Genomic DNA, 24,941 nt, shown 5'->3' on the forward strand with positions numbered 1-24,941 from the left:
ACTAATTTAATATAGTAATAAAAAATATTATTTTATCAATAACATAATATATATTTTTACATATTATTAATTAATAATATATTGCCACAAAATTTAAAACCATTGGTTTCATTAATTATAGCAATGGGATAATTAAAGCAAAACCATTTGTCAAATGTTTACTTTAACAATATTTTAATTACGACTATTAAATTACTAATTTAATACAATAATTACAAATTGAATATACTTAATAAATAAAAATAATTATTTTATAAATAAATAAATAATATGAATTATTTAAAAAATAAATATAATAAAGTTATGAAGTTGGTTTAATTTTATTAAACCAGTGTCGTCTTCCTCACGGTGTCGATAATGGCGGGAGACAATGGCAGGCCAACAAGCAACAACGACGAAGGCAACGCTCCAACAGTATGCCGAGAGGGAGAAGAGAGGCTCTGCGACTCATGGATGTAAAATAATTTATGAATTATATAAAACTTACTTTATATTTTAATTTAAATTAAACGTATATGTTTAAATAGTTAATTTAAAAAAAATATTAATTTATTTTATGTTATTAAAAACCTAAAGACTTAATTTATTTTTTCTATTTTTATTAGGCTGCAAACTGGTCAGGTGTGTTCAAGGGGCTATATGACCCACACACAACCCTCTATAGAAAAAAAACATAGTTACTTAGATCTATACTATTAACCATAAGGTTGGGTATCCATGAATTGATTGGTTTTTAAAATTTTACATTCAATCTAATGCATTTTAATTTGTGGATCGAATCAATTCAGGTTAAGCTATGTTTGTGACACATCCACATACTAAATATCAATACCATAAGGTTGGGTATCCATGAATTGATTGAATTTTGCAAATCAAGGGAGGTTTGAAATGCAGATCAACCTGATCCATTTGCAGCCCTAAACTTTGCTTCAGTAGATTTTTTTTTTAAAATAATTCCAGACGTACTAACCCCTTCTAATTATACATTAACATTGACCCATCATGAGTTTGTTCTATATTTAATATGATTTACAACGGGTTAATTATTAGTAAAGGAAAATGAATGTTATGAGGGAAATATGGAGAGTAATTTACAAGTCCATACCAATTTGTCCTTCACATGCTCCATGATTTTAAAGTCACCCAAAACCCAATAATTCACCGATTGCATGAGCCTCGCCCTTGCCTCGTCGTACCCCAGCCAGAGCAGCTGCATGTCGTCACCCCCTTACCACCGCATGTCGCCATCAGATCAGTCGGCCACCACTCTCACCGGCGCCACATAGAAACCCCCCCCCCCCAGATACCTAGGTTGAGGGGGGAAATTATTTCCCCCCCCTCGACGCTCTATCCCGTACAACGTACGAACTCGGACGTGCACTTCACACATGTTTTTTTAAAAAAAAAAAAACTCGTAAATCCTATTCTCAGCCATTGTTTTTCGTCCAGACGAGGCGATTTCGTCCGCCTCTAGTGCTGTTTTTCCTCTGAATGATGCAATAATACGTAAAAATATAGTGTGTTTTGATCAATTTTTTCTGTTTATTTATTTATTTTTTATAATTAATCATGTGCACATTTTATTAGCTCACATAATTACTATATTAATATATAATAAACTGTAATTATTAAATAATATAATATATAATTTAATTAATTAGTATATTAATATATTTTAATTATACATTAAATTATATATTCGTATAATAATCATGTTTGTTTTACCTAAAGAAAAACAATAATGAGTTAAAAGTGATTACATATGCTGCTACTTAAAAGGAGCCTGAATGGAGAGGCAAAGAGGCGCATTCTGGACGAATTAGTTGAGTTCAATGGCAAAACCTTGTAGCAATTATAGAAGACGAACACAAGCCGGATGAGTCAAACAAGCAGAAACTGAAGCTCCTCCTGCAATCAAATTCATAGTAGAAAGGCTGGGGGAAACAAAACCAAAGTGCAAAGCTTCAGGCAGCGCGTTAACCAGATTATACTGCTTTTTGGCTGCTCAGGGATTCTGAACTTTGGCAACAACGGTCCAGAAAACCAAATCCCCAATTTCTCAGATGCAGAGTCCCTTTCGCAAGATTTTTTTTCAAATCGGGTAGCAACGGTGGTGGTGGCGCTGGTGGTGGTAAGTGCTAGATCACTCAGCAGTTATGGCCATAGACTCTTTTCAATGGATTCACCTCAATGAGAACTCCTTCCACCGTCCTGTCTCAAGCAAAGTAGCTACAAAATACAACTCTCGTTTGCATCTAATAGTGCAGGTGTGTAGATTTCAAGCATCCCTGTTTTTCTAGGCAACATGATCCCTGAACTCCACCTTCTTATCCGGGATTCAGCATTCCAGAATTTGGAGTAATTAAGGTGTTCGTGCTTAACCTAAACAGGGACACAAGCGGCGGGAATAGAAACTTGAGAAACATAAACATCTTTCGCAGGCGAATAATTTGGTTGGACGATGAGAAAAATAGCAGCAGATTTCTGACAACTTTTATTCGGGGCTCAACAACAGCAACGAGCACGACAACCAGTTTGTTCCAAGAAAGGTTGCTAAGCATAATTGATAGTCTAGATTTTTGAAATCGATCGTCTGAGTAGAGGTTCTGCTAGTAGCAGGAGATTACTTGAGGAGGCAGAGGCGCCCCAACAAACCAAACTGGTAAAATAAAGACGAGTCTAGGGAGGATGATTGAAATGGTTGGTCAAAAAAGTGAAACTAGAAATTGAACATAGCAAAAACTAAAAGGATAAATAAAAGACTAAACTAATAAAAGATCACATTGCAATAAGTGCTTCATTGCCTATGTGGGTTGATCCAGTTAACTCACAACTTGCTATGAAACCGTGTTAGAAATTTAGGAGAGAATAAATCTAATGATATTATATAAATCGAGTACAATGAATACCTATTTAGAGTGAGACTCTTGTAAAATTTTGTTATATTAATTATTTATTTGTAAAATTGTTGGCGTGAGATATTGGGGAGGATTTCTTACAGATCCATAAAAATAGAGGAAAAAGTCCATCGTAATAACTTCTTCCAGATCCGTAATAACTTCATAGATCCGAAATATATGTTTTTTTTTCATAATCTTGGTGTATAAATAGGTATATTTTTATGCGATATATAAATAAGGAAGAAAGATAGAACCGAGGTTTTACGTGGTATCAGAGCGGGTCTAAACTAGAGATCGGCTTCGGCGACGATGCAGGGAGAAAAATCCGACTATAGAGATTCCTGTGCAGTTGTTTCTTCGGCACGAACGGATTGTTGAGAATGGAGGCTTAAGTTTGGAGTCGGAGACCTCTCCCACTGTCGACGGAGCTCACAGGGACGATGACCTGCACAACGAAAAATTTCTCGCCCCGCGTGGCTCAGAGGCAGCGTCGCGGGGACGATGAACCTTCGAAATCAAATCTAGCTTCCCCACTGTCGACGATGGCTTGCCCAACGAGAATCTCTCGTCCCGCGTGGCTCAGAGGTATCATCGCAGGGACGATGAACCTTCAAAATTAAACCCACCCAAAATTTCGCGGGATCAGAGGTATCATCGCAGGGACGATGAACCTTCAGAATTAAACCCACCCAAAATTAGGGAGTGACATTTAATTTCGAAGCCGAGCGACTCAGACCGGACCAGACTCACTCTGCACCAGAATCGACCTGAGCCAGATTTGGAACGGACTCGACTCATACCAGACTCAGACCAAGACTCGACTTGGACTAGATTCTACCTATCCCAAGTTGTCAAGATGTATATCTTAGACAAAGACAAACTGGGGTATTTGAACGGTGATCTCTCTCAACCTCCTCAGACGGATGCGGACCCAGGTAATGCTCTCCTCAGATTCACTAGAGAGGATGATTGCAAAGCGTGGATACTTGACTCTAGAGCAACAGACCATAAAACATTTGATGGAAATGATTTTTCTCAATACACTACTCCTCGGGGAAATAACATTGCCAAAGCTAATGGAATTATCTCTCCAGTAATAGGGGCTGGAACAGTGATGTTATCACCAGCTCTACAATTATCTAATACACTACTCATGCTCTGTCTTTCTCACAAGTTACTATCAATGAGTAAAGTTACCGACTAGTTGAATTGTGCGGTTCTTATTTACCCTACATTTTGTCTTATTCAATATATTCTTACTAAGGAGATCATTGGGAGTGGTACTAAGAGGAGGGGGCTCTATTACATGGAAGATTTCAGCGTAGGTCGTGCATATCACATGCGACACCCGAACGACCTCAAAGTGTAACAAATTTTGATGTGGCACCGTCAGTTAGGCCATCCTTCATTTGGGTATTTGAAACATATATTTCCTGATCTATTTTTGAATTTGTCAGATTTGGATTTTAACTGTGAGACTTGCATTCTAGCTAAAAGTCATTGAGTCAATTATCCGTTAAGTATGAATAAGAGTGATACTCCTTCTGCTTTAATTCACTCTGATGTGTGGGGTCCTTCCCCCAAAGATGTTAAGTCTGGTGTTCGTTTGTCATATTTGTTGATGACAGTACATGAATGAATTGGCTTTACTTGTTGAAACACAAAGACGAAGTCTTTCATACCTTTCAATCTTTTCATAAGATGATCCAAACACAGTTCTCTATCAACATTCAAATTATTCGATCTGATAATGGTGGAGAATACGTGAATCATCAGTTCTGTGATTATTTCCAACACCATAGACTGATTCATGAAACCTCGTGCCCCCATACTCCTTAGCAAAATGGTATTGTAGAGAGAAAAAATCGCCACATTTTTGAAACAGCTCGAGCTCTTTTACTTGGGACTGAAGTGCCTAGCCATCATTGGCCTAATGCTGTTACTAGGGCTACCTACCTCATTAACCATATGCCTTCTAAAATTCTTGAGTTTAAGACTCCCCTACAAGTCCTTTCAAACTATGTTCCATTACCCTCAGTGCTCATGCTCTCCCCTTGAATTTTTGGTTGTGTTGTGTTTGTTAATCTCTACAAAGACCAGTGGTGGACGAAACCACCGCCAACTCTGAGACCCACCACTCGAAACTTATTTCGTGTGCCATTCGGTGTCTGTTTTTGGGATATGCGGTCCATAAAAAAGGGTATCGCTGCTACAATCCAACTACTCAGCGCACATTTGTAACTATGGATGTCACATTTCTTGAATCTTAATCTTACTACTCGTCTGCTACATCCAGTTCTGCTCTTTAGGGGTAGACACAACAAAAAGAGCTGAATTGGATGACATATGATTAGTTTAAGGACACTGGTATAGTAACCACTATGGAACCAGATCCAGATAAGATATCCTCATAAATTGATGAAGCAATACCCCTCTTCCCCTTAATATCCAACGACCCATCTCTTGAGAATATAATTGAGGTAAGTAATCTTGTCACACTTCAAAATTCTAATAATACAGTTATTCCTGTTGGCTATGAATTACCTGTCAGGCTCAATCGGGGCAAACCACCGAACAAATATTCCCCCGAAGAGAAGGAAAACAAATCGAAATATCCTAATACCAACTATGTGTCTACAAACCACCTATTTGAACCCCTCAAGAAGTTTGCAAATGAACTCTCTTCACACCATATTCCCACAAGTGTTGATGAAGCTTTGAAAAACCTTAGGTGGACTCAAGCTATGAAGGAAGAAATGGAGGCGTTAATGAAAAATGAGAGTTGGAGTTTTGTTCATTTACCTGAAGGTCAAAGAATAGTGAGATGTAAATGGGTAATCTCCATCAAATACAAATCCGATGGAGTAGTTGAACGGTACAACGCAAGGCTAGTAGCAAAAGGATATACACAGACATATGACATGGATTATCAAGAGACATTCTCACCAGTGGCCAAATTAGATACTGTTAGAGTTTTGTTATCTCTTGCAGCTAATCTTGATTGACCACTGCACCAATTTGACGTTAAAAATGTTTTTCTCCATGGAGATCTTGAAGAAGAAATCTACATGGATATTCCTCCAGGATATATAGCAAATTCTGAAGCCAAGACCGTGTGCAAACTCCAACAAACTTTATATGACTTGAAGCAATCTCCTAGAGCATGGTTTGGGAGATTGAGTTTGGTAATACGAAAATATGGTTTGAAACAAAACAACTTAGATCATATACTATTCTTAAAGCATCGACGAGGTAAAGTAACAACCTTGATAGTGTATGTAGACGATATGATCATTACAGGAGATGAACCAAAAGAAATAGCAAGACTTCAAGAGCAATTGGTAGTATAATTTGAGATGAAAAATTTAGGAGGACTCAAATATTTTATGGGAATCGAAGTTGCTAGGTTCAAACAAGGTATATTCCTTTCCCAATGAAAATATATACTAGATATATTATCAGAAGTTGGACTATTGGAGTGTAAGCCTGCATATACCTCAATTATCCCGAATCACAAGTTTGGAAAATACCCAGACCAAGTGCCAACAGACAAAGGAAGATACTAGAGGTTGGTTGGGAAACTTGTATATATCTCTCATACACGACCTGACATCGCATATGCAGTAAGTGTAGTAAGCCAATTCATGCATTGTCCAAGTGAAGATCATATGAATGTTGTGCTTCAAATTCTTCGATACCTAAAGTCCTCCCTTGGAAAATGACTCATGTTTTCAAGAAACCATCACCTAAGGGTTGAAGGTTATACAGATGCAAAATCCACCTCAGGCAATTTTACATTTGTTGGAGGGAACCTAGTTACTCTGAGAAGTAAGAAACAAAAGGTGGTAGTGTTATCAAGTGCTGAAGTTGAGTTTCGTGGAATGACTAAAGGGCTTTGTAAGTTTCTTTGACTTCAGAGATTATTAACCGAAATTGGCTTTGGCCCAAACTGTGAGATGGATTTATTTTGATATTTCACATAACCTAGTTTAGTATGATCGAACTACACATGTGGAAGTAGATCAACACTTCATCAAGCAAAACCTTGAGGCAAAGATAATTTGATTCTCGTTTGTTAAATTTGACGGTCAGTTGACAGACATACTTACAAAAGCTGTATGAAGTAAAAACTTCTACAACTCACTTGGCAAGTTGGGCATCAGAGATTTATATGCACCAACTTGAGGGGGACCGTTGGTGTGAGATACTGAGGATGACTTCTTCCAGATCCGTAAAAATAGAGGAAAAAGTCCTCCATAATAACTTCATAGATCCGAAATATATGTTTTTTTCTTGTAATATTTTTGTATAAATAAGTGTATTTGTATGCGATATATGAATAAGGAAGAAAGATAGAACCGAGGTTTTACACAAACTTCTTTCTACTATGAGTGATATATGATTCTTTCATATTTGCTCTTCAACAAATAAAGAATAATAAGGGTTTTTCCCGTCCAATTGAAAAGAAGGAATAAGGATACTAAGGAGTTTCTTCCCTCCTCCACTCCAAACACAATCTCAAACCCACATTAGCGCTATAACCTTGGTTTCATCTCATATTAAGTAAAAAAAACAAATAATTATATTTTTTGCAGCGTAAAATGAGATAAGGGACCTAGGTTTTACGTGGGAACAAGTTCTATGGACAAGGTTTTGGCAGAAAAAAATTGAAGTCAGTTATTGGTAAAAGTAGGAAAAGTTGAATCCTGGAAAGTTAAAGGAAATTCGCAGAGGATTTGGCGTGGTTTGTCGGGCATCCAGGTAGCACCTCTGTCATTCCTTCTTCAGTGCCCCTCCTATCTTCAAATTACAAACAAACCCAATTAAAGAAGAAAACGAAAAAGCTACTTTTCTGGACCCAGCGGTTCGGCACGGCCTAGTGCTCCGTATTCGACACCACGAACCGGGTGCCACTCCTGCTTTTCAGGTGGGTCTCCTTGTAGGGTTTTGACAGTTTTCCTCTGCGGGACGATTGCCGGACTAGTTGGTACCGATTGTTATATGAATGGTCCGATTTGACTTTCCTAAACGGTCCCACTCTGCGAAAGCCAAAAACTGCCGAGCCTTTTTTTATCCAAAATTAGTTAATCTATTATTTGGTTTAACAAGAAATCACTAACTAATCGTCTCATATGATCTCACGAGGTCATTTTCGTTATTAAAATGCATCTTTGCAGAAGGCCTTAAATTTAAGCCGTAAAGAGACAGATGGGGCTGCAGTTCAAACGCGTCATTTGGCAAGGCGGGAAAGGGGGGTGTGGGCCCGACGTGGCAGGCGGAGAAGTGGTCTCCTTGGGCTGCCTGCCGTGGCAGGAGGCGACAGAGGGAACTTAACGGCGTTAAGTGACGGAGAGAGAAGAGACAGAGAGAGAGAGAGAGACGGCGAGAACGGGAGAGTTGGTGTAATCGAGGAGAGGAGGCGAGCCGCCTTTATAATCAATGCTTAGCCCCATGATGCCTCGACGTGTCCCTTTCACTCTGCTATTTGCTGGCCCTTTGTCGCTTTCACTCGCTACATTTCCTCGCCGATTGCCGCTCGATGCTCTTCCTCTCCTCGTCAGTTAAACCGTTCTCCTCGTCAGTTAAACCGTTCTCGAGTTCTTGTATTGTAATTGGTAAATTATCACTTTAAATGAATATATATAAATATTTAAGATATATAATTTTAAAATAAAAATAAAATAATAACATTATTATAAATATAATGAAGTAAATGATATTTTTTAATAAATTTTAAAAAATTGGTTACAAATAAGGTTATTTAGATAAATATATATTTTTAAATCTGATATTTTGATAAATATCCCATTTGTATATCTAAGAAAAGTGTAGCAAATTAACCAAATCCGCAATTACAGAGTGCAAGTCCGAAATGTGTTTATATACGTTTATGTGGTCATGGGCAGGTCACGAGGAGAGGGGGAAACTCGGCGATGTTTTCGTGAAAAAGTGTCAATAATATCCGAATTTGCTTCGCCGGCTATCGATTAGGCTGGCTTCTCTCTCCTCCTGACTTTCTAACGCTGACAGTCTCTCTCTTACGGTAATGTACTCTGTACGTTGTCGTGGCAGGCAGCAGCGACAGAAACACCTCTAGAGAGAGTGAAAAGTAGAAGGGGAAACGGAAGGAGCAACCAGCAAATGGCAGTCTCTAAAAAAGGAATCCTCGACTGACATGAAGGAACGCAAGGTGTCGTACGTTCGACACTCCATTCACACGACCAGGCGCCGGAGCGGTGGGTTCCTCAACATTCAACTACTCCCTTTCCCTGGTTCATACCCTCAACTCCATTTCTCTTTCTCTCTCTCTCTCTCTCTCGGTGTGTATGTGTGTGTGTGTTTCTTACTTCCTCTTGTCTGTTTTGCCTCTGAGTTGATCTTCCCTTCTGTTTCGGGTAGCTGGCTTCGAAGGATTGTTGAGAAACGGAGGGGTATTAAATGGGTTCTGTAGGTGATGGCTTGAAATCAAAGGGGATGCGCCCCAATGTTAAGGACTCTAATGCTACCTCATTTGGCGAAGATGCATTGCATTTTAGAAGCCAAGGTGAGATTGTTTGCCCTTCATCGTCTTCTTCATTTGACTTCGATTCTTGCACGTCTGGCTTCTTTATCTTTATTTTTTCCTTTCTCTGGTCAATGTGAAGGTATTATATTAATATTTTATTTCCTTTGGAACTGCTAACTTTTTTTTGTTTGTATGATGTACTGTTTCTTTGTAGTGGAGGCTTTTCTCCGGGCTGTTTCTCGGTTTCCATACTACCATTCATTTCCTCTGTTTCTGATTCTTGTGTTTTATTTGAAACTTTCAAAATCTGCGTTATTCTAATAGTTTATCTTCTCTCTTCTCTCTTGTTCGCTCTCTGTTGATCTCTTCTTATGTTGCTACGCTAATGTTGTACATCCACGCCTCTTGTTGCTCCACTTCAGGTGAAAGTGATGATCTCTATTCTGAACTCTGGCATGCATGTGCGGGTCCACTGGTCACCGTCCCCCGCGTCGGAGAGAGGGTCTACTTCTTCCCTCAGGGCCATATGGAGCAGGTGTGTTTGAGGTCTCTCTCGTATGGGACTCTGTTTGAAAGAGTATTTAACAGGAAGTTAAAAATGTTTTTGTATATGGATCATCTATATTATGTTTCCTGTAGGTGGAGGCATATACGAATCAAGGCACTAGTCAACAAATGCCGAATTATAATTTGCCTTCCAAGATCCTCTGTAGGGTGGTCTATGTTCAGCTCAAGGTCCACCTTCCATCGCTTCGACCAATGCTTTAGATTTATTTACTTTTTCGTAGGCACTTTGCAACTGTGGTGATTTTGGGTGCAAGAGGAATCCGCTCGTTTTATTTATGTTCTAGTTATGATGGTTTTGTGCAGGCTGAATGCGACACAGACGAGGTCTATGCACAAGTAACCTTGCTTCCCGAAGAAAAGGTGGGTCCTATCATATTCTAAAATCCATTTCTTTTCGACTTTGATACAGGTAATTGGTGTTTTCGTATATGCATATAGTTGATTGTAAATTGTGATATCTGCCTTGATTTATTAAAGAAAGATGTCGGCTCTGCTTGTTGAATTTGTATTACTTTATGTGTTAATCTTGGCAGCAAGATGAGACAATTTCTGAGAAAGAGGCTCTGCCACCATGGGCTCCAAGATCTCATGTATACTCTTTCTGTAAGACTCTAACTGCTTCAGACACCAGCACACATGGGGGATTTTCTGTACTTAAGCGTCATGCAGATGATTGCCTTCCACCTCTGGTCCGAGTCTTTCCAATTTATAATGTCATAAGTTTTTCCCTTGTTGTTTTAGCATTTCGTTTCAGATATTGTTAAGATGTAAGAGAAATAATTTTATGGCTATCTGTTTTTACAGGACATGTCTCAGCAGCCTCCAACTCAAGAACTGGTGGCCAAGGATTTGCATGGTGTTGAGTGGCGATTTCGTCATATTTTTCGTGGTAAATATCATTGGCTTTTATTTCTCTGTATATATAACTCTCAATCACAAAGAAAGAGAGTCAGGAGTTTGTTGGTGTTACTGATATATATGAACTATGGGACATTCTATGTTGCCAATTGGAAAAAATTTCATGTGAGTGGCATTTGGCTCAATGATCAGGTAAAATTCACCAGGGCATGGGCTTCAACATTCAAGATAAAAGAGGAAAAAGTTTCACATGCATGACTGCATCGGTTCTATGTCACTATTCATTGATTGAAGGCAAATGGTAGAGAAAGTAGATACTTATAATAAGATAACTACAAGGTTGCGAGTATAGATTTGTTAATTTTTCTTCAAAAAAAGATTCACTTATATTAGTTCTTGAATTAATTTGATTTGTTAGTGACTTGATTTCTGTATGTACAACCTTCTATGTAATAGGTCAGCCACGGCGACATTTGCTGACAAGTGGGTGGAGCACGTTTGTTAGCCTGAAGAAACTTGTTGCAGGGGATGCTTTTATTTTCCTCAGGTTCTGTCTCTCTCTTCCTCCCTCTCTTTCACTCTCTGTCTCTGTCTCTCTCCCTCTCACTTTTTAATCTATATATACCCATGTATATGTAATACATGACCCGGCCCTGGTCTGACATTTTATAACTGATTCACTCACTTGGAGGTTCATTCTATTTATTGGTGTTGCCATTAATAGTCCTAACCGGTTATATATTTGAGACCAAAACTTTATCTCATGCCCAGGCCCATTTTTTCTCATAATATTTGTTGTAGGTTTGCATCATAAACTGCTTGTTATTTTTTGACATTTTCTTGCTAAGTTACATTTTGTATCATTATTTAGTGTGTAATTCTGTTCAAAGAGATCTCATGCAGGGGTGAAAATGGGGAACTTCGTGTGGGGATTCGCCATGCAATGAGGCAGCTGAAGAGTGCATCAACATCTGTTATATCAAGCCACACTATGCAGATTGGTGTACTAGCAACTGCATCTCATGCTATTTCCACTGGGACCATGTTCAGTGTTTATTACCGTCCTAGGTAAGCAGCTCTCCTAAAGCACATCATTCTTGTAAGATTGTAAATGTGAATATTACTTGTCTTCTGAATTGCCTATAAATATTTTGTAGCTGTTACATGTGGGCTCCTAATATTGGACTAAAAGGCTAAAATAATGTTCCTCAGGACAAGTCCTTCTGAATTCATAATTCCGTATGACCAATACGTGGAATCTCTTGGAAGTAACTATTCCATTGGTATGAGGTGTAGGATGAGGTTTGAAGGTGAAGAAGGTTTAGAACAAAGGCATGCCAAAATTTCTTTCTTTTTTATTTTGTTTCTTTAGTGAATTTTACATAATCTTCCACTTAATAAATTTCTCAACGATGATATTGTATTGATGACCAGGTTTAGTGGCACAATAGTTGGTATCGAGGACCTTGATCCTGTAAAATGGCCTGGATCAAAATGGAGAAGTCTTAAAGTAAGCTGCCATATGCTTCATCCTGCATGTACATTTGTTTCCAGATACTGATGATTGATATTGCTTGCATTCCACTTCATGTTTTGCTGTATGCTAGGTTCAATGGGATGAAACATCGAGCATAGCAAGACCAGATAGAGTTTCTCCTTGGAAGATTGAACCATTTACACCCACATCACAAATGCCTGCTTCTCTTTTGCCTCGGACCAAGAAGCCACGCCCTAGTCTCTTACCCTCTCCTGAGCTATCTTCTTACTCCAAGGAGGGTCAGTTATCCTGATATTCCCTTCTCTTAAATGCTTATTCTCCCATTAGTTATTACTTCTTCTTCTGATGTTCCCAGATTTCTGTTTATGTTTGTTGATTGGTCTTTCTAGGGTTGTTAAAGAGTTCTACTGAGCATTTGTCAGGCCATGAACACCAGGGGGTCTTGCAAGGTCAAGAAAATGTGGCCTTGCCACGATCTTCTTCCAATGATAATGAACCGAGGATTGCCCAACAGCCAAGTGCATCACACTGGATCCACAATGACCAGTTGGATTTGGAGAAATCTTTATATGTTATAACTAAAGAGCCACATTACTATTTTCCATCATATACGGCTTGTAGGTCGGGGGAGGACATGAGATTTGTCCCAAATGTTGGTGGGTTTCATGAATGGCAGAGTCTTATGCACAAGACAGTTGCAACTTCGTCTATTACCCATTTGGGAGAAGGTTCTGGTTGTAAGGTTTTTGGTGTTGATCTTGGTGCGAATCCACCAGAACCTTTCACCCTACATGTTGCAACTTCTTGTGAAAATGGGCTGTCAAGCATGGCAACTGCAGCAGCGTCTCATACAGCAGTTATCGAATCTGATATAGTTTCAGAGCCATCAATGGCTTCAAAGTCATATGCTTCAAGTGGTTCAGGAACTGGTCTAGAGAAACCAGCAAAAAATAATTGCTCTAGCACCCGGAGTTGCACCAAGGTGAGAAATGCTGACATGAGTTTTTGACTAAATTGTCTTATTTCTTATGTAACTAAGTTTCTTGAGAAATATGATTGAGCCAAAGGCTCATGCATCAGTTGTCGTCAGACACAGTTTGGTTTTAGGGGAGTTTCTGTCACTTGCTGTGTCAGTGTTTATGGAATGATCTTTTTAGGCATGCACCATGCCGCTTCCCTCCCCCCTCCCACCGTCCTGATCTCGAGGGACACTCATTTCTTGTTTGTTGAGGAGTTTTAATGTTTTTTTGCTTTGCATAGATACTGAATTTTCCTAAATCAGTATTGTTTTTCTGTTTGCTGTCTTTTGTCTTGTGAATTGACTTTTTTTATTTTATTTTAATGGAATTCTTATTAGGGGAGTACATTTTGCTTTGGCTTCAGGTCCATAAGCAGGGAACTGCTCTTGGGAGGTCTGTTGACCTTGCTAAATTTGATGGATATGATGAATTAACTCTTGAGCTTGACCGAATGTTTGAATTCAAAGGGGAGTTGGTAGATCCGAGCAAGGGGTGGCAGGTCATATACACAGATGATGAAGGGGACATTATGCTGCTTGGAGATTATCCGTGGCCGTAAGTTTAAATCTCCTACAAGATTATAGATTTTGATTTTCTTCACCAAGTAAATTCTAGGGACCAGGGACTGCCTGGTGGTAGAGCCAAATAAAAGCAGACAAGCAATGCAGATATGACCTAATGTTGACGTGGGCCACGCCCATTGTTGTTCAAGAATCCAAAATCTAGATGTTTCCAGTTTTGCATGTATTCAGCTATTGATTGTCCCAGGCAGATATCATTCCACTTTCGAATGGTACAGCCTAAAAAATTTGTGGGTCTGAAATCATTGTTTAGTTTGAGCAATTTTAGGTCAAATATTGGCACCAATTTTACAATTTTGCATCTTCAATGCAATTTCAAATAAATACAATTTTTGCTGTTTCACTGATGCAAATATTCTATTCTGGAGAACAGGGAGTTCTGCTTAATGGTGCAGAAGTTATTCATCTACCCAAGAGAGGAAGTGTCCAAGTTGGATGTCCAATCGCTGATCCCAAAACCAGGCAAATGCATCGAAGTGTCTGGAGATAATGAGACTACATCAACTTGCGGGATGTAAAGTGCAAGCTTCGATCCTCTCTTATTAACTCATTTTAGTAGATAAGTCCTGACTCGTTTCTCTTCTACATCAAAGTCTTGATCTCATTACCACTCTTTTAAGTGGTTTCGAAGAGCTTAGGTTCGTGGGACTTGTCGGAAAATCTTGAAACACCTTGATGCATACATAAGAGTTTCAATACAGGGACTTAACACTGCATTTCGATACAGATATATAATTATCATGTCAAATAATGTATATTGAATAGTCTAGCATGTAATTGGTGAACTTGTGCTAGTTTCCTGGATTACTAATACATAATTTCATGTTGACTTGCAAATGCTGTGATGTCGTTCCCTTGATCCCTGGAACCCACTGTTGTTAGTCTGTGTAGATTTCTTGAGCCATGTCTCCATGAGATATCAGGGTTGGCGAGTCATATGAGACCAAACAGGTTTGTCTATTCATGTGGAAAGAAGAAGAACGCTGCAAAGGCGACGGACAGAATGGTGCTTGATAATTTCTAAATTGAATCATGTTGTCTTGTCTTGGGTTGATAGAAATTTGGCTAGAGTTGATATTCTAAAACAAACACATGAGGGTTTTGTTAGAATCCATAATAGTAAATTCTAATATAGAATTTATAATATGCTAGAATATTAGGATTGAAAACATACCTGGCTTTATTCTTTGAATTTCGTTTTCTAATGCGGATTTAATGATAAGAACGGATATTGATGTTGTGGTCTTTTTCAATTAAATTGCCTTATTCTTGGGACCTTCGTCTTTCCTTAGGATGGGGAGAAGGGAAATTGTATGTAATTTAGTATTTTGGGGACTATAACTATTTTTGTCTCTGGTTCCCATAATTCTTTATGGTATTTACTCAATTTACCAATATTCATGGATATCCATGGCCATTCTTTAATGAGATTAACAAAATTAAAGCATTTAATTTTAGCTTATTTTATTAATAATAAAAAATATAATTGTATAATAAATATGTTACCTAAATTAGAATAAGAAATGTGAATTTCTTAGTATTCTCCAACCATTTCTACCCACCAACACATGGTTAGGTTCATGTTTCACTCGAGTAATGGAAGGTATCACACATGGTCCGGTTTATGTTTCACTCTAGACCTAAACCTGGTTTAGTTGTTCAAAAGAGTAGGAATCGAACTGAATTGGTTGAAGCTAATGTATTCAAACTCGATTATAAACTTTTATTTGGTTCTTCATTTTTTTACTACAAAGTTGTCTAATATTTTTTATTTTTACTTGTTGTAGACATCAAAATTTGATTATTACTTGTAGACGTCAGCATTTGATTATTACTTGTACATGGTCAAAATTTGATTATCTTATTTAGAACCATGATCAATGGTCCATATTGCTGTTATGATCCTAGGGTTAAGTACTTGGTTTTCCGTTATGGATGTTAGCTAATAATGGTGGGAGTATTGTTATGATCATGGGGTTAAGTACTTAGCTTTCCGCTACTTACCAGGTCGATTTTTTGGGTAATATTGGCTAGGTATTTAACACAAGTACTAATTAATGATCGAGATTATAGTCCATGTAATGGTTAAAATCAAGTATTTACCTTCTTCAAATATTTTGAAAAATGGCTCAATCCGGATCAAGGGTCAAGGAAAAGTCAACCATTAGTCAATATAATCAACCAAAATCAACACTTCGATTGATAGTCAACTATGGGTCAAATTGAAACTTTTGAGCCTAAAGTCAAATGTGTTAACCAATAAAGGTGAATCTGTGGATAATTTTGATTTGAGGCAACATATTGTAAATCCTTGTAGGCGAGGAGACTTTGTGTTACCACATCTTGTAATCCCATGGAGCTCATGACAAGGAAACTTACATTGCCACTCCTTATGAAGAGGAGACTTTGGCTTTGCTATGTTTTGCAATCCCATTAAGAGGAGACTTAGTTTGCCACATTTTGCTATCTCTATGGAAGAAAACTTGTTGGTTTCTTATCCTCCTCTAGACACCTTTATTAATAGAATAATTTTTTTTAATTACTAACTAATTATACTTTCCCAATTTACCCAATCACACCTAAAATATAAAGAGGCAAAACATAACTAGGAAGATATTTTATTATAACTTTTTCCTTGTTTGCTTCTCACATGAGACTTGTCTTTCATAAGATTCACCTTAGACTCCATGAAACTTATGAGATATGTTTTGCATGAGACTCATTTTAAACTCTTTAATATCACTTCTTCAACACCTCTCCTCAAGCTGGAGTTTGTAACTTTAGTTTGCAAAATATCTTGATCTTCAATATAATGTGATCGAAAAATAAATTCTAAGAAACAAACCTTAATCATGAGTTTTGTGGGTAAGGTCGGATTGGGTTCCCGGTAAAACTTGACATGATGCCCACTCCTACTAACGATGGTTCAACAACCACAATTGTTTTTTTTTATTGATGGTTTTAATGATTGTTATTGATTTAGTGCCAATAGTTCTAAATTGTTGGCTTTATTCATGTTTTTACTAGTTAATTCAGATATTTTGTTATAACACTTCTATTATTGCTATCACAAAAGATAAAAAAAATAACTGCTACTGTAAATGCATTGAAGGAAAATATTACTATATACGAGATATGTTGAAGAAATAAGAGGTTGTTGTCCGTCAAATTTGTTCTTGTGGCAATTTAGTTAATTCTCTTATAAAATGTCTACTGATAACCAATTTCACTATACATTTTGCAAAGATGGGTTCTTTCTTTTGATATATTATGAGACAAGTGGGAGAATACTAGAATTGATATTGTAATTATGGTCTCATTTTTATATTATGTCATTACAAATGTATATTTGAAAATTTGTAAATTACATACGATTCACTCGATATTGCCTTAAGGTTCAACTTTCCTATTAGGCATAAACTCGTATTGTACACAATAGGGTCTCAATATAGAGTGACAGTTGGGTCTATGTAGGGAGTGATGGTTGGATATCTAATTGTCTAGTCCTATGAGACTAAGAAGGCACAATATCCTTAGTGACTACTCAAACTAGTATAGAGCCTACTACTATGAGCTCCTTAGGTTCTAAGTATGTAGTGGACGGTGATTACCTAATATTCAACTTCCCTATTAGATATACACTGGTACATGTATATGAAAGGGTCTCAATAGGTAGTGAGAGTTGGATATCTAAATTGTTCAAGATTTTGGAACTGTATGAGTATGATATCCTTAATGGCTATTATTCAATCGGTCTAGAGCTTTACCTTGAAGTCCTTAAGTTTTGAGTATACCATGAACAGAAACTGCTGAACTTGACGAGCACTAATTGAATTGATTCTCCAACATTAGATTCCAAGAAATATATTTTTGTGTAGGCCTGAGTTAATTACACATATATACTGAAGGTTTTGTTGTAATGCCTTTAGTCATGGTTTGATTTTACATTGTTTGAAAAATTGAAAGTTTTGAAAATTTGAAACCAAGTGGAAGATTGTTGGAATTATTGTTTCAAATATATATCTTATTTTATAAACTAAAAATAACCATGAATTTATAAGTATGGGGTTCATATCCAACTGTATAGTCAGTTGTAATGTTCATTACATGGAATATTGGCCAACACATCCCCTTGTAGAGGTGGCGTAGTAAGGCATGTTAACCTTAAGTGAATGGCTACTTAGGGGGATATTAATTGATGGTTTATTAATGAATGGCTTCCTAGGGTAGTTTTTAATGAATACCTAGGATAGTTTTTTTGTGAATGATTAGCTTGGGGAGATTCATCCTATTCGTTAATAGTGACCTTTGGAAACAAATAAATACCTCCATAATCTTACAAGTGAGACGTGCTATTAGACCTAATTTGGTTGAAAGGGACCAAGCTAATCACTTGTAAACATTCTTACGAAAGTCTGTTCCTTTAAAATTCCATTAAGTTAGTTTCAAAATGAAAGGAATATATATTATTATATTTTTTTGTATATTTACATGATTTTATTATCACATATGTCTTATACAATCCACTACCTCCCTGCCCTCCGGCCGGCCATCCAGAGTGAGAGAGGGGATGACTTCTTGAAAAAATCAATTTTTGCCATTGAAATTTGGATTTATATTCATCAAGATTTCCCATCCTTTCTCTTGCTTGAACTATTTAAAACCCTACCCAATAGATGAAAATGTTAATTTGATGTTCTGATCTTCAATTTGTTGCCTCCCTAAAACTTATATATGTGTTAATTAAGTCGATGAGACTAATTATCGATTCACTTGAATATTCTTACCAGATGGAGACCATTCCTTGACACTAGAAAAATGAATAGTTGATGGAATAGCATCTCAATGCAACATTCAACAAAAATGAAATGCAAATCCATACAATTAAGGTTTATCAGGTTGACACTAAACCGACAAGTTTTTCGTATTCAAGATTCAGAAAGATTCAACATTCTTTCTCTTTGTCATTGTGTTACAAGATTATTTTTTTCTTGCTATACCCCATGAAAAAAAGTTGTTGTTGTTAGTTTCTATTAGTTGCTATCTTATTTTTCTAATGTTCTTATGCTATTTCAAGAAAGCCAAATGTAGTCTTATTTCTCTAGGATTTTTTTTTTTTCATTTTTCAAAGTCAAACTTAGATTTAAGTTACTACCTAAAGTACTACTTTTGAATCCTCCCACATTATTATAGAAATTCAATTTCCCTTGGTAAAAGGTTTTTGTAGATCTTTCCATAATTGATAGTATTGCCTAACTTTGTTTCCCACTCTGTACAGAAAATGCACCTGATTTTTTTATTTCAGAAGAAATTCACAACAAGCTTACTCTTTTAAGGGACCATTTGTGTGGCCATAGGAAAACAAAACGATGGAAAAATCTTTTACCCTTTGACCAGTTTTATTTTATTTGTGACACCATAGGAAACAACAAGAAAACTAGTTCTAGTATTTTTATTTACACTAGAAATAAGTTATTTTTTTATTAATATTAAAAAAATGTTAAAAGTAAGAAGCAAGTGATGAAGAACCACTTTAGTTCTTCTTGGTTTATTTTTCCTATAGGAAACTCTTTTCCTCTTTTTAAATTTTTTTAAAATGTTAGAGTAATCAAGAAGAATCAATGGGAAAATGTTTTTCATCCCCAAAAACGACACTTAATGCGGGAAAATTTTGATCAACAGGAAAACGTTTCTATGACATTTTCCAACACTTTTTGATTGGCATAAAAAAACCTTAATATTAGGGCATTAGGCCATTGGTGACATCATCTTAGTCTCCATTGTTTAGATGATAACAAAATGGGTAGCTTGAAAGTGTTCTTCTAACGGTGTTATTAGTGTATTTTAGAGACATACCTTCTATGAGATGATCAATAGATTGTCAAGTCAAAACCTGAAGTAAAAATTCATTGAAAATTGTTGTTGTGAAAAAGAGCGTACATAATGGTGACAAACAAAGATTTTAAGATTAACTTCTAAGCATCATTAAAAAAATCTTAAAAATTATAATCATGTAGGAGAATAGACAACTAAACTCCTATTATTAAATCCAGTAATATTTTTGAGTTTTAGGACATTCTAATTTTAAAATTATACTCAAAATCATCATATACATTTTATGGAAATGTTTTGAAATTATAACTTTAAGTTTTCACCAAATATAAATTTTACTTGAAACTCCAATCACATGCTTGTGTATTATACCAATCTTGAATTCAAGGAAAACATTAGGACATTAAATGTGTTCCAAACATATTTTTTTAATTGCATTTAGATATTTTTTAACTTCAAGACCCTTAGTCATCTTGCTTGTAAATCATTTTTGCACACTTATAGTAGGCGTGATTGATAATCCTACAAAGGTTTGATCGATCATGAACAATGCCACACGATATATTTTATAAAATATGATTGATCATTCCATAGGCGTGATCGATCATCATGAATTAACATAGTGCATGATCAATCAATCGCTAAGGCATGATCAATCAATGAGTTTTGTAAAATATTGAAAAATTGTTGATTGATGACCTGATCCATCATTGAGCTTAGGGACAAAAAATATAACTGTTACAAACACATGATCAATCATATCTTTTTGTAGTTTCTTGTAAATGGTCAAAAATGACTATTTTAGCTATGAAATTTATAAATAAGCTCATAAACTTATAATGTATTCATTGAGCTTATATTGTCATACCAAACCTCTAAAAAAATATTTATGTACTTCAAATTTTGATGTAACATTTTTAAAGAGAGAAACTCTAAATTACCTAAATCTTCTAATTTTTTCTTCACATTCTTTGCATTCATCGTGCCATCAAGCTCCATATTTCACTACAAGAGGTTTTCTAGTACTTTGAAAGCTAGAAGATTTGGCATTCTAGAGCCGCGAATGTCGAGGAGTACCCACTAAAGTTGGAATCTAGTTCTATGAAAATCTCTTGGGAAAATATTGGGATAATCTAGTTGGAGATTATACTTGACTTAAAAGAGAGCTAGAGTATTTTCGTATTCTTCACTACTAGAGCATGATAGTGAAAATTTTCTCATGCAAGGTTCTTGGGTGATGACAACCATTAGGAGAACATCAATAATAAAAAATGCTATCCATAATTATTATCCATCAATGTCCAATTAAATGACTCTCTAATGGAAAATATGTCACACTTGAAATTCGAAACATAATAAAATTGACAAGAAACAATCATTTAATTCTAAGCACATTTCATTTTGCTTGGCTTATTTCTTTTGCTCACCAATGCCGCGATAAAGCAATTCCATTCACAATTTGAGACCTTTGCTGAAGTAGAAGAAGAGAAGAGCCAATGCTGCTGCTTTGAAGAGGACAGACCATGGAATCCCATAATTCCCTCCACGAAAGAACCCTTTCACGAATGGCAGGAAGCTCACCACCACCCAAACACTGCAAAACAGCTCGCCTGGCTGCGTCCCTAAGACGTCTTCTCCCACCATTACTCTTGATAAGGCAGCCAACAGTGCTCCTATATGCACCAGCACCAACGCCGTTCCACTGACGAACAGCGGCGACGAGTCGAACGTCCACTTCACTGCATTTCCGTTCGAATCCTCGTCGGAATCGTTCTTTTCCTTTCTCGTGAGTTCGAAGAGGGTCTCCGATAAACCCACGAGCTTGAGAAAAACGCTCAGTAATCCGTACAACCAAGACGTCGCCGACGTTATCCGTCTCATGCGTTCGTTGTTCCACCATGCTCGGACTGACTGCCCGCATGCGATGAACTCTACTAGCGTGTAGAGCTGATAAAGCAAGAAGACGGTGATCGGGATTATCACTGCCGGTTCCGTGACCTGGTCCAAAAAGAGCAGTCGGGTGAGAATGAAAGAGAGGAAGATATGGTCTAAAAGATTTGAGAACCCTCTTGAAAGTTTAAAACTGTTGCAGTACTGACTCACTTTGGGGAGGAAAGAGGTGCCGCTCAGGAGACAATATGCCGGTAACAATGAGTAGCAGAGCTCTGGAACAGAGCGCGCGGCCCACAGCAGACAAACAATATACGCCATGCATTGCCGGACTTTGAGCTTCTTGGTGAGTGTTCCTAGGACTGGGCTATGCTTGTGGAAGAAAGTCTCAAGAAGGCCAGTCGCCCATCTCTTCTGCTGCAACATGGAAGTGGCGAAACTAGTTGGAGCACAACCCAGAAAGGCAGTGGGATTCGGCTCTAGGACCACTGTTCTCCAACCCATCGAGTGGATCTTAATTCCTGTCAAAACATCCTCAGAAGCGGCTCCGTAAACCAATCCCACCTATAACAAAATGGAGTAAATATGATTAGAAGTAGAAAAAAATATATATGTAAGGATTTCTCTCCCAATATTGACAGTTGCAGTACTCTACGCACCTCATCTCCCCAGCTGGTACCCAACTCGTAGCGGCAATCGGCGACCTCGACGGCGGCTACAATGCAGCTCGAAATGTCTGGTCGATTTGTTTTCTCGATAATTCCACTTATTGTCCTGTTTGTTGAAGCCATAAAAGACGGCGATTGCCCAAACTTTCTTTCTACACCTTTCTTATCTGATCCTATGAAACGCTTTTTTTTAAGAACAGAGAAAAATACAAGAATCTATCAGCCAAAAGAAAAAAACCAAAAACACTGTTGGAGTCTACCGTTCACATAATCAAGTTTTGTCGTATTGTTTTCTGGGTTTTGAGGATGCTGTCCGTAAATGATTTTTCTTCTATGGAAGCAACCAGTTCCTCCGTAAAATGGTCCTTGAATGCCTGCAAATCCTGGCAAGCCTGACTGAAGATAATACACGAATTTAAATTATCAAAACTTTATTGAACAAAAATCTGACCAATGTCTGGTTTTATCAAATTTTCGATTCATAAGAACCTGCTCTAACAAATGTTCTAGACCAAAACTTACTTCCTGCGAAACAATGAACAGATTCCCCAAGGGGTCATCTTTGGGAGCTCCATGGAAACGCTGAAAGCACTGCACAAATCCGCTCTCTGTTTCAGTGTGGGTGCCTAGCAGCAGACACATCGCATGGAGGATAATCTGTGGATTATTGACAAACATGTCGCAGTCCACATTCAGCATAAACGGAGCATTCGTCATAACCCCAGATACTCTCGTCTGGTCATCCAAAAAACCAAATCAATCATCTAAATTAGGAACGATTTCTAGGCGAACCAATTGAAAATCCTTTGTTCATAATCTTATTCAGGAGAGGGCGGTTGTTACCAGGACATTCATGGCTCCTGCTTTGTGGTGATGTGGGATTTTTGGCCTCTTCTCTCTCGAGATGTAAATCAAGTGAGGAACGCCGTCAGGAAGATTCTCCGTGTTCTCGCTAACTACCTGCTAGAACAAAGCATCAGCACTGATAGCAGCCTCTTGAATATTCAATTATCGAGACTTTTAGGTTTTTACCCAACTTTTTAAATGTAATTAGACAAATGACGATATTTTGAACATATTTAAAAAAATACCCAACTATGACCGGCCAACGGCATATGTCTATAGTCAAAAGTGATATGTAGGTCAACTGACATGTCATGTTACAAACATGTCATCCTGCATGAAGGTTACCTCGTCATTAAATAATTTGACACATTGTCATGCCATGTTATTACGCACCACATGAGCCTAAAATATATTGATAAATGTAATTTTTAAACTTTAAAATATTTTTTTAAATAATTTTTTTAATTTATAAATATTTAAAATCGATAATAAAATATATTACATGGATGATGACATGGTTTGCCACGTTGTATTTTAAATAGAGGGTTTTTGTGTCATATAATATTGTGGCATCCTACATGGGTGATGACTTGTCTATAAGATGACAAGTTGATGTCGTTTGACTCACTGAGTGCTTATATGTTATGATGACATGGTAACACGTAATCGGTCAAAGCTTATGTGTCACTTTTAATTATACACATGTTAAAGTTTGGTATTTTTCTAAATAAGTTCAAAAATTGGCCATTTGTCTTATTATGTTTAAAAAGTTGGGTGAAAACCTAAATGACCCTATTCAATTAGATGGGTTGTTCACAAATTAGCCCTAAACTCTTGAGTTATGTACCTTAATGATACTTGGGTGGTTGCCCCGTTCAATTCTAGAGAACTCTGGGTGTTCTCCTTTTAAATGCAAGAGAGCTGCTGAATTTCTGCCGGCCTCCTCAATTTTTTGGCGAAGTTCATAATACTGCTCCTGCGTGGATAGGAAAAGAACACGTTAATGAAATTTAATTCATAATTGCAGATTCTCTTAAGAATACGTAAACAGACTGGGATTTGAAGAGCTACACGGATTCACCTTCATTTCTCTCCATTCTCCAGAAAAATCTGTTGAACATCCTCTAGGCGGATGGGAGTGTCTGGAGAAGTATACGGAAGGAGCTCGAACCTCGACCTCGTATTTCTTGCAGAAGGGGATCCACAGCTTGGCGAACTCTGCTGCTTGGAGTAGCGAGTAAAAAGTGACCGGCGAGCCACCGTCGTCTGAGACATAGCAAGCTAGCTTGGTCGCTGGGTAATCCACGGCCAACAAAGAAAGTACAGTGTCGATAGTGATGATGGGAGGTTCGAGAGCAGCATCTGCCGTGGTCACAAACATGTCCACCGGAGGAAGCTCCGAAACTCTTTTCAATTCGTATCATCAATTAACAGAAAAAATGGAACATCGGTTTAAGCCCAGTTTGAATATGCAAATAAAAGCCAGAGAACATGGAATAAATTACAGTCGCTTCAGTTACCTGCCCAAGAGTCGTTTTGGGTGTGTTTTGTAAACAACAGGGCTCCAGTTGATATTCATGTTCAAGAGCCACATGAATGCGAACCAGAACTCGCATCGGAACGCCAGGAGCCAAGTGTAGCCATTATTCCCCAGGTGTACGTAGCGGTAGAGGAGGAGAGAGAGAAGAAGGAAGAAGATGGCAAGATCGCAGACTCTCCGGAGAGAGTTCTTGCGAGAAATTCTCTCCTGGAGGAGAGCCGAAGAGAGCTGAGCCAT

The 24,941-nt window shown here is 37.4% G+C and overlaps 2 protein-coding genes across 4 annotated transcripts; one reads left to right on the forward strand and one right to left on the reverse strand.

Moving 5' to 3' along the window:
• The first annotated feature begins 9,024 nt into the window (after positions 1–9,024).
• LOC137954810 (auxin response factor 2-like) lies at positions 9,025–14,756 on the forward strand. Of its 3 annotated transcripts, none has more exons than XM_068801711.1 (15): positions 9,025–9,172; positions 9,300–9,444; positions 9,828–9,940; positions 10,045–10,140; positions 10,276–10,332; positions 10,506–10,661; positions 10,777–10,861; positions 11,287–11,377; positions 11,734–11,898; positions 12,043–12,162; positions 12,265–12,340; positions 12,438–12,606; positions 12,718–13,310; positions 13,712–13,902; positions 14,302–14,756. In XM_068801711.1, the coding sequence occupies exons 2-15, from the start codon at positions 9,339–9,341 to the stop codon at positions 14,444–14,446; spliced, it is 2,163 nt and encodes a 720-aa protein (XP_068657812.1). In that variant the 5' UTR covers positions 9,025–9,172; positions 9,300–9,338; the 3' UTR covers positions 14,447–14,756. The 3 variants fall into 3 exon arrangements, with proteins under 3 accessions (XP_068657812.1, XP_068657814.1, XP_068657815.1); XM_068801713.1 differs by having other exon boundaries at positions 9,025–9,136; XM_068801714.1 differs by lacking the exon at positions 9,025–9,172 and having other exon boundaries at positions 9,359–9,444; positions 9,828–9,951.
• A 6,456-nt stretch (positions 14,757–21,212) lies between these two features.
• LOC137957108 (cellulose synthase-like protein H1) lies at positions 21,213–24,941 on the reverse strand. Its single transcript, XM_068804827.1, has 9 exons — positions 24,685–24,941; positions 24,246–24,570; positions 24,012–24,140; positions 23,162–23,278; positions 22,837–23,053; positions 22,564–22,710; positions 22,310–22,485; positions 21,864–22,214; positions 21,213–21,758 (listed from the first exon to the last, which is right to left on the reverse strand). The coding sequence occupies exons 1-9, from the start codon at positions 24,939–24,941 to the stop codon at positions 21,213–21,215; spliced, it is 2,265 nt and encodes a 754-aa protein (XP_068660928.1).

The sequence above is a fragment of the Aristolochia californica genome, unplaced genomic scaffold (assembly GCF_029961685.1).
Source record: "Aristolochia californica isolate CCGP_79_NKW_82.1479 unplaced genomic scaffold, dmAriCali1.0.hap1 SCAF_2, whole genome shotgun sequence".
NCBI lineage: Eukaryota > Viridiplantae > Streptophyta > Magnoliopsida > Piperales > Aristolochiaceae > Aristolochia > Aristolochia californica.

Coding starts and splice junctions, on each gene's coding strand:
- LOC137954810 (XM_068801711.1), top strand. CDS start 9,339: ATGGGTTCTGTAGGTGATGGCTTGAAATCAAAGGGGATGCGCCCCAAT. Junction 10,862..11,286: donor ATTTCGTCATATTTTTCGTG/GTAAATATCATT, acceptor TCTATGTAATAG/GTCAGCCACGGCGACATTTG. Junction 11,899..12,042: donor AGTGTTTATTACCGTCCTAG/GTAAGCAGCTCT, acceptor AATGTTCCTCAG/GACAAGTCCTTCTGAATTCA.
- LOC137957108 (XM_068804827.1), bottom strand. CDS start 24,941: ATGGCTCAGCTCTCTTCGGCTCTCCTCCAGGAGAGAATTTCTCGCAAG. Junction 23,054..23,161: donor CAGGAGCCATGAATGTCCTG/GTAACAACCGCC, acceptor TTGGATGACCAG/ACGAGAGTATCTGGGGTTAT. Junction 22,711..22,836: donor CATTGTTTCGCAGGAAGTAA/GTTTTGGTCTAG, acceptor ATCTTCAGTCAG/GCTTGCCAGGATTTGCAGGC.